Here is a 10,277-nt window from a genome sequence, read left to right as displayed (position 1 = left end):
TCTCCCCATATCTACTCGACATCTAGAATCAGCAGACATTAAAAAAATAGATAGAATACTTTAGTCTATTTTTTTTAAATAATTTGGTCAATATGGCAAAACTCTTGAGCACCGCCTTCAAATAGCCTCTTATCTTTCTTATTTGGCCACTGATTCCCAAAGCTCCCTGCAAAACATAAAACTCTCGGCAATTCAAGTCATTTGTCAAACACAAAATTGATCTCATACGCTGCTTCTATTTGTGCAATTTGTAACGCCACAAAAAGATCACTGCATTGAGCTTAACGCTGCCAATAATTTGAAGGTTCCTGCTGCAGCAATCCATTGTCATCTTTGATTCGCCTTATCTATGTTAAAGCTCCCATAATAACACACATTGCAAACTTTGAAACCTTCAAGAGAAAGGAAAATATCCACGAAAATAACTCCAAGGACGTAAGCTATGATACATCTGCAACATTTATTTTGTAAAATAGTGGATATTTGCGTAGCTACATACAATTTAGATAACTCGCAAACTTCAAATAAGCAGAACCAATAGACGGCGATACATTAATGCAGAATCACTACACAAGCAGATTCTTAGAATAAACATAAAATCAAACTCAAAATATCAGTAAAATAATGAGCCCAAAAATACAAAAAGAGAGAAAACGATAGTAGTTGTTCATTGACTGCAAGGAAGCCTTGCATAGAACACCGGCACAAATGTTAAATGACACGGGGAGCCATCCATCAGACATCATCTGCACAAAGCCATTTTTGGTGTTCGTCGTTTCTTCAAGATCTGAAAAGCAGAAACTCTTCCCATCAAACTTAGTTAGAAATCATCTCCAGTTTGGCGAGGCAGGAGTTCTGGAAGGAAGGAAGATGGCATTATGAGTGGCCCTTCTAAGTCTCACCCTGAATATATGTAGAGCCAGCCAGAATTCCCTTAGGTATTTTCCGGCCGAATGTATGTGAGATTTCGCTTTGTAATTGCGTGCGGAGCATTTCCATGTGTTACAGGCATATTTTGAACACTTCTTGGGCCCTCGAGGGTTTGAAGAGCAGTGGACTCGCGCTTCCATTGCAAGCTTCTTGCTCCTGGCTTTACGGGAAGGCGTGCTCGAAAAGCACCTGTGAGAATACCCCTAGGAAATGGCATTCTACCGAGCCTCGAAGTGAATGGAGAAGGACGAGCAATCCGTGGCCAACCGATCGCATGGGAATCCACAGAGCTTCCCCTAACAACCTGATGAAGAGTTTGGAAGTGCAAGTCGTTAAATAGTTTTCAAACTTATCTTCATGTTGTGCTAAAGGCTTTAAATGAATGGAAATTTACATACGTTGCACACAAGTCTTATGTAGTTACATATCTCACATCTAAACTTTCATATTTACATACATAGCACTTTGGTGCTTTAATCCTATGCATGAAAAGGTGTATTTCACTTTTTAGACATGCTAATAGTGCTATCTTTTATGTGATATTAAAAGATTTGAGTGTTATGTGTGCAATCTGAAAGTTTAAGTGTGAGATATGTAAATACATAAGAATTGTGCCCCTTATGAAATCCTCCAGTGCAGCATGTCATCCCGTAAGACTATATTATGAAGCCGAACTCCAGGGAGTAAGCCGTGTATTAAACTCGAAAAAAATCACAACGAAAGCGATGCCTTGTGCCTAGCCGTAGTGCTTGAAGGAATGCAAGTGTATGTGTCAGAACATTGAAATTTTCTTGAACGATATTATACACTAATATAAGTGATTGAATATAGGCAAATTCCTCGTTCGTGAGCCAATACAAGAAAATCACTTTCCATTTCTTCAAACAAATAGACAATGATGTGATTATCATTACCTTCAAAATACGAGACATAAATGAAGTGCCATTCAATGAAAGCGCTAACTCTGCCGATTCTTTACGCAGGAACTCAACATAAGCTGACCTGTTACAAGGAGAAAATATAAGGTTAGATTTTACATAACTTGAAATGAAACAGGAAGGCTAACCATTAGCCGTCTAGACAACACTAACCCTATAGGATGACAAGTTGCAGGATTAGTCACAATTATTACTTTTAGAACTTCTCCGAACTTATTGAAATGTCGGGAAAGGGTGTCCTTAGTAGCAGCAAAATGGACCTGCAAAACAAACATATAGTAGGCTTACATGCCAACTATTATTATTATAGAAAAGAAATTAGAGGGATGATAGCGCATACATTACTAATAAAGATGGTTCGGGAATCAACATCTTCAGAAGGACGGCTTGTGGCATAGGAAACGCCTACTCATAGAAAAAAATGGATCAAAATTAGTATAATGCCAGAATAAAATCCAAGAAAATATCTATTAAAGAAGAAAATAAGATGGCTCAACTAATTAAGCTCCTTGAAATAAAACCGCACTACAAAAGCTACATCAGTGGAGTTAAAATGATAACTACAATTTCTTCATTAATAAATATGGCCAACTACAAGCAATATGCACCATTACAATGATAACTACAATTTATTCAGATTATGAACAAGGCCACAACAAGTGATATGTGTCGTTACAACATAGAAAAATTTGTTAGAATTAATAGATATAGTATGACTATACTGCAGATTTTATAGCTTGGTATATGGAAAATGAACATTAAAGTTGTGTGTGTGCAGTTTTTAAAATGTAGACTATGGCAATTAAAATCCCTGGTTTATGGGGAATAAATCTCAGAGAAGTTTCCTTGTAGTTTGACTAGTTTTTCCTATACATCGCTTTACATGTTTCACTTGACTTTAAAAATAAGTGATTTTCACATGTTTTAGTCATGCATCAAAAGATGGAATGCTCTCTGGAAATTGAAATTAGTAGCCTGCATAGCGCATTAAAAAAAATCTAGAACTATTTTTCATTCATATTGGTTGTCTTGGGCCAATATTTCACTCCACTTCTACCAAAATCACGCAAAAGACTTCTAAATTTATCAGTCCACGAGTCCAATGCAGTAGCAGAAATGATACCACAAACACTACAGAGGAGAGTTCAGAATATTAAACCAAGTCAACATCTCGATGGTGAAAACTATTTTCCGTGGTCCCACTTTATTCGAACCTTTGAAACAGAAAGACAAACTAAAGCAATCTTCTTGGAAAAGGGCCAAAAAAAGATGATTCGAAATTTGTTTCATATGCTGAAGATGACTCTTCAGTGATGAAGATTTGGTGAAGACAAAAGAAGTCAGCTATACTTGCATTTTTTTATAACAGCAAAGAAGATTTGGGAATCCTCTAGGCAGACCTATTCTAAAGTCTTAGATAATGCAAATATATATTAGATTAAGACAAAAATCTCATCTAAAATTGAAAGGAAACTGTGCAACCACAGATCATGCTCAGATTTTACAAAACATACGGCATAGTTGGCCCCCATCAATGTCCTGAGCTGAAGTATAGTGATAATGCAATCATTCCTAAGCTCATCATGAAAAAAGAGAGAATTTAAGTCTTGTTAGATTGAACATTATCCAAGTGGAAGTTTTAGGAAAGGGAGAAATTCTCTTACTCGATAAAACAATTCTCATAATTCTTGGAGAAGGACGGTAAGATGTCATGTTGGAGCCTAGGTACAAAACTTACGGCAGTACTTGGCCACCATCAATGTCCTGAGCTGAAGTATAGTGATAATGCAAACATCCCTAAGCTTATCATGAAAAAAGAGAGAATTTAAGTCTTGTTGGATTGAACATTGAGCTCAATCTTATCCAAGTGGAAGTTTTAGGGATAGGACAAATTCTCTTACTCGATAAAACAATTGTCATAATTCTTGAAGGACTCTAAGATGTCATGTTGGAGCCTCAGTCTATGGACGGTTTAGTGTTGGTTACAAAAGTTACAAACCACCCCATATGTGTGAAATCAGATCAGCAGCATCTAAACGCCTAGTCAAGCTAAGTGAAGAACAAAATTAAGTTCTTGTAAGTAAAAACTCTTTACCTACTACGGAAAGCCATGATACAATAGGAAGAAGGAATGGAAATACTTATTTGAAAACAAAAAGTAATCAAGGAGGAGGGTTAGAGCCCCCACATTTGACCATAACACAATTAAGAGATGAAGAATTAACTCAAGAGCGATCCGAACTCAATAGAAATGAAAATGAGAATCTAAGATAGTTTTTGGGGATATTAGAGAGAAATCTGCTGATAGTTATTTTTTCACCGGATTTTTCAGATAATTCTGAACATTATGCACTTAATCTATCAAATCTCAAAAGAAACTTGAATAAGGAATTCCAAGGTTATGAATCATATGACCCAATCATCTCGTGTTTGATTCCCAGTCTTTATCCTAGAAATTAGAAAAACTATTCTGGTTGCTGGTTATAGATTTTTTCTTAAATCAAAATTCTTAAGTAAGATCCAACATCTTCATTTTTCCACACGGAAAAAATCAATTTGTGGTAAAGATAAAAAGAGTTTGGTTTAATAAAGCTAGGGACTATCTTAATGATTGTTGGATTTATGGTGTAATACTTGTAATTAAGCCTTTTTTCTTAATTTTATGTTTTTCTTGAGGGCTTGCCTATCTATGTCTGTGTTGTATGTTAGGAGTTTTGATTGGTTGTAATAACCTTTCCTGTATCATTCTATTAAGAAATGTATTCATTATCCTGGAGTGGCGTATAGATGATGATGAATAATCTTTCCTTTTAGTTAATGCATTATTTCTCTTCCTTGAATTTTTAGCCAAGCTTTCCTCCTTTTTTTGGAATTTTCAAAACTGCAGATTTCAATTTGCCTTGTTGGCATACCATCTTGGTATAGTTCTTGCACATATTTTCTCTTCCTTCTCTGAATTCTTGCACGGTCTTTTGTTTTTCTTTCAAGGAAGCAAACAAAAACTTGTCCCTGATTTGATTATTGATTCCATTGTTGTCTGGCTTCTTAAAGTTTCATCTTCATTGTTATCTTCTTGCTACGATCATCTGCTCGGTCATTGTCTTCCTTTTCTTCCCCTATAATAGTTGTTGTCCTCCATCTCTTCATCTTTGCTAAAGAAGTTTCAGCCATATTTTCTCTTTTTCGGTGCTAAAAGCAATTGAAAATGCCACCAAGGAGGAACAATGTCTATGCAGCCCGAGGATTGGTTGTGGAAGAATTGGAACAATAAATTCGTCTACAAACAAGATTGGTGCTTCTTGAACAACAAGATCCAAAAGAACATCAACTTGAATCCAGAAATGAGGTGTTTGGCGATGAAGAAGATAACTGATTACATCAAGAGCCATCTGGTGGTGTTGAACATCCTCTACATACGTTGAGACATGAAAATCAACGAAAACCTCCACATTTCATAATCAAAATCAACTTTCCTGATTTTGAAGGAATAATGGTTCTCTATAATTTCGTCAATTGACTACATACAGTTGAACAAATTCTAGAATTCAAGGAGGTGTCACAAGAGCATATCGTCAAACTAGTGGCAATCAAATTGAAGAACACCTCATTTTGGTGGGAAAACTTGGAATACGAGTTGGCATGCCCATCAAATTGAAGAACACCTCACTATGAATCCTTTACATACGTTGAGACGTGAAAATCAACACATGTAAATGATTCATAGCGAGACGTGAAAATCAACGAAAACTTCAACATTTTAGAATCAAAATCAACCTTCCTAATTTTGATGGAATATTGGATCTCTATGAATTCATCGATTGACTACATACAGTTGAACAAATCTGGAATTCAAGGAGGCGTCACAAGAGCATATCGTCAAACTAGTGGCAATCAAATTGAAGAACACCTCACTTTGGTGGGAAAACTTGGCAGTAAGAGTTGGCATGCCCGCATCAGTGGAGTTAAAATGATAACTACAATTTCTTCATTAATAAATATGGCCAACTACAAGCAATATGCACCATTACAATGATAACTACAATTTATTCAGATTATGAACAAGGCCACAACAAGTGATATGTGTCGTTACAACATAGAAAAATTTGTTAGAATTAATAGATATAGTATGACTATACTGCAGATTTTATAGCTTGGTATATGGAAAATGAACATTAAAGTTGTGTGTGTGCAGTTTTTAAAATGTAGACTATGGCAATTAAAATCCCTGGTTTATGGGGAATAAATCTCAGAGAAGTTTCCTTGTAGTTTGACTAGTTTTTCCTATACATCGCTTTACATGTTTCACTTGACTTTAAAAATAAGTGATTTTCACATGTTTTAGTCATGCATCAAAAGATGGAATGCTCTCTGGAAATTGAAATTAGTAGCCTGCATAGCGCATTAAAAAAAATCTAGAACTATTTTTCATTCATATTGGTTGTCTTGGGCCAATATTTCACTCCACTTCTACCAAAATCACGCAAAAGACTTCTAAATTTATCAGTCCACGAGTCCAATGCAGTAGCAGAAATGATACCACAAACACTACAGAGGAGAGTTCAGAATATTAAACCAAGTCAACATCTCGATGGTGAAAACTATTTTCCGTGGTCCCACTTTATTCGAACCTTTGAAACAGAAAGACAAACTAAAGCAATCTTCTTGGAAAAGGGCCAAAAAAAGATGATTCGAAATTTGTTTCATATGCTGAAGATGACTCTTCAGTGATGAAGATTTGGTGAAGACAAAAGAAGTCAGCTATACTTGCATTTTTTTATAACAGCAAAGAAGATTTGGGAATCCTCTAGGCAGACCTATTCTAAAGTCTTAGATAATGCAAATATATATTAGATTAAGACAAAAATCTCATCTAAAATTGAAAGGAAACTGTGCAACCACAGATCATGCTCAGATTTTACAAAACATACGGCATAGTTGGCCCCCATCAATGTCCTGAGCTGAAGTATAGTGATAATGCAATCATTCCTAAGCTCATCATGAAAAAAGAGAGAATTTAAGTCTTGTTAGATTGAACATTATCCAAGTGGAAGTTTTAGGAAAGGGAGAAATTCTCTTACTCGATAAAACAATTCTCATAATTCTTGGAGAAGGACGGTAAGATGTCATGTTGGAGCCTAGGTACAAAACTTACGGCAGTACTTGGCCACCATCAATGTCCTGAGCTGAAGTATAGTGATAATGCAAACATCCCTAAGCTTATCATGAAAAAAGAGAGAATTTAAGTCTTGTTGGATTGAACATTGAGCTCAATCTTATCCAAGTGGAAGTTTTAGGGATAGGACAAATTCTCTTACTCGATAAAACAATTGTCATAATTCTTGAAGGACTCTAAGATGTCATGTTGGAGCCTCAGTCTATGGACGGTTTAGTGTTGGTTACAAAAGTTACAAACCACCCCATATGTGTGAAATCAGATCAGCAGCATCTAAACGCCTAGTCAAGCTAAGTGAAGAACAAAATTAAGTTCTTGTAAGTAAAAACTCTTTACCTACTACGGAAAGCCATGATACAATAGGAAGAAGGAATGGAAATACTTATTTGAAAACAAAAAGTAATCAAGGAGGAGGGTTAGAGCCCCCACATTTGACCATAACACAATTAAGAGATGAAGAATTAACTCAAGAGCGATCCGAACTCAATAGAAATGAAAATGAGAATCTAAGATAGTTTTTGGGGATATTAGAGAGAAATCTGCTGATAGTTATTTTTTCACCGGATTTTTCAGATAATTCTGAACATTATGCACTTAATCTATCAAATCTCAAAAGAAACTTGAATAAGGAATTCCAAGGTTATGAATCATATGACCCAATCATCTCGTGTTTGATTCCCAGTCTTTATCCTAGAAATTAGAAAAACTATTCTGGTTGCTGGTTATAGATTTTTTCTTAAATCAAAATTCTTAAGTAAGATCCAACATCTTCATTTTTCCACACGGAAAAAATCAATTTGTGGTAAAGATAAAAAGAGTTTGGTTTAATAAAGCTAGGGACTATCTTAATGATTGTTGGATTTATGGTGTAATACTTGTAATTAAGCCTTTTTTCTTAATTTTATGTTTTTCTTGAGGGCTTGCCTATCTATGTCTGTGTTGTATGTTAGGAGTTTTGATTGGTTGTAATAACCTTTCCTGTATCATTCTATTAAGAAATGTATTCATTATCCTGGAGTGGCGCCCAGATGATGATGAATAATCTTTCCTTTTAGTTAATGCATTATTTCTCTTCCTTGAATTTTTAGCCAAGCTTTCCTCCTTTTTTTGGAATTTTCAAAACTGCAGATTTCAATTTGCCTTGTTGGCATACCATCTTGGTATAGTTCTTGCACATATTTTCTCTTCCTTCTCTGAATTCTTGCACGGTCTTTTGTTTTTCTTTCAAGGAAGCAAACAAAAACTTGTCCCTGATTTGATTATTGATTCCATTGTTGTCTGGCTTCTTAAAGTTTCATCTTCATTGTTATCTTCTTGCTACGATCATCTGCTCGGTCATTGTCTTCCTTTTCTTCCCCTATAATAGTTGTTGTCCTCCATCTCTTCATCTTTGCTAAAGAAGTTTCAGCCATATTTTCTCTTTTTCGGTGCTAAAAGCAATTGAAAATGCCACCAAGGAGGAACAATGTCTATGCAGCCCGAGGATTGGTTGTGGAAGAATTGGAACAATAAATTCGTCTACAAACAAGATTGGTGCTTCTTGAACAACAAGATCCAAAAGAACATCAACTTGAATCCAGAAATGAGGTGTTTGGCGATGAAGAAGATAACTGATTACATCAAGAGCCATCTGGTGGTGTTGAACATCCTCTACATACGTTGAGACATGAAAATCAACGAAAACCTCCACATTTCATAATCAAAATCAACTTTCCTGATTTTGAAGGAATAATGGTTCTCTATAATTTCGTCAATTGACTACATACAGTTGAACAAATTCTAGAATTCAAGGAGGTGTCACAAGAGCATATCGTCAAACTAGTGGCAATCAAATTGAAGAACACCTCATTTTGGTGGGAAAACTTGGAATACGAGTTGGCATGCCCATCAAATTGAAGAACACCTCACTATGAATCCTTTACATACGTTGAGACGTGAAAATCAACACATGTAAATGATTCATAGCGAGACGTGAAAATCAACGAAAACTTCAACATTTTAGAATCAAAATCAACCTTCCTAATTTTGATGGAATATTGGATCTCTATGAATTCATCGATTGACTACATACAGTTGAACAAATCTGGAATTCAAGGAGGCGTCACAAGAGCATATCGTCAAACTAGTGGCAATCAAATTGAAGAACACCTCACTTTGGTGGGAAAACTTGGCAGTAAGAGTTGGCATGCCCGTCATAGCCCCCACCATCTTGGTATAGTTCTTGCACATATTTTCTCTTCCTTCTCTGAATTCTTGCACGGTCTTTTGTTTTTCTTTCAAGGAAGCAAACAAAAACTTGTCCCTGATTTGATTATTGATTCCATTGTTGTCTGGCCTCTTACAGTTTCATCTTCATTGTTATCTTCTTGCTACAATCATCTGCTCAGTCATTGTCTTCCTTTTCTTCCCCTATAACAATTGTTGTCCTCCATCTCTTCATCATTGCTAAAGAAGTTTCAGCCATATTTTCTCTTTTTCGGTGCTAAAAGCAATTGAAGATGCCACCAAGGAAGAACAATGTCTATACAGCCCGAGGCTTGGTTGTGGAAGAGTTGCAACAATAAATTCGTCTACAAACAAGATTGGTGCTTCCTGAACAACAAGATCAGAAAGAACATCAAATTGAATCCAGAAATGAGGTGATTGGCGAGGAAGAAGATAGTTGATTACATCAAGAGTCATCTGGTGGTGTTGAACATCCTCTACATACCTTGAGACGTGAAAATCAACGAAAACCTCCACATTTCATAATCAAAATCAACCTTCCTGATTTTGAAGGAATATTGGTTCTCTATGAATTCGTCAATTGACAACATACAGTTGAACAAATTCTGGAATTCAAAAAGGTGTCACGAGAGCATATCGTCAAACTAGTGGCAATCAAATTGAAGAACCTCACTTTAGTGGGAAAACCTGGAATATGAGTTGGCATGCCCATCAAATTGAAGAACTAGGGTTGTAAACGAACCGAGCTTGAGCGAGCTCAGGCTTGGCTCGTGTTCGGCTCGTTGGAAATAGCTCGTGTTCGAAATCGGCTCGTGAACAGTGTGTTCGTGTTTGGTTCGATTTAAATATTCGTGTTCGTGTTTGGCTCGTGTTCGGCTCGAAATTGGCTCGTTAAACTAAAATTGAGAAAAATAGATGTAAAGTGTGGGATTCGAACCTGGATCAAATGTATACAGAAAAATACACTAATCACATTGTCACATGAGGTGTTATGATATAAATTGAAACAC

At 36.0% G+C, this 10,277-nt stretch overlaps 1 protein-coding gene across 2 annotated transcripts in view; it reads right to left on the bottom strand.

Moving 5' to 3' along the window:
* Nucleotides 1-468: 468 nt before the first annotated feature.
* Nucleotides 469-10,277, bottom strand: part of LOC110033243 — a 41,825-nt gene continuing 32,016 nt past the window's right edge. Inside the window, exons 7-11 of one of the 2 annotated variants that reach the window (XM_020737161.1) lie at nt 2,209-2,273; nt 2,022-2,128; nt 1,845-1,932; nt 903-1,234; nt 469-787 (exon numbers count right to left, since the gene is read on the bottom strand). In XM_020737161.1, coding sequence (XP_020592820.1) covers nt 935-1,234; nt 1,845-1,932; nt 2,022-2,128; nt 2,209-2,273 — 560 coding nt within the window. In that variant the 3' untranslated portion in view covers nt 469-787; nt 903-934. Of the gene's footprint in view, nt 1,235-1,844; nt 1,933-2,021; nt 2,129-2,208; nt 2,274-10,277 lie in introns of both variants that reach the window. The other variant, XM_020737160.1, reaches the window with a different exon arrangement.

The sequence above is a fragment of the Phalaenopsis equestris genome, unplaced genomic scaffold, assembly GCF_001263595.1.
Source record: "Phalaenopsis equestris unplaced genomic scaffold, ASM126359v1 Scaffold001116, whole genome shotgun sequence".
In the NCBI taxonomy this organism is placed as follows: Eukaryota; Viridiplantae; Streptophyta; class Magnoliopsida; order Asparagales; family Orchidaceae; genus Phalaenopsis; species Phalaenopsis equestris.
The sequence above is the reverse complement of the archived record's forward strand: the minus strand, read 5'-3'. Positions and strand labels throughout refer to the sequence as shown.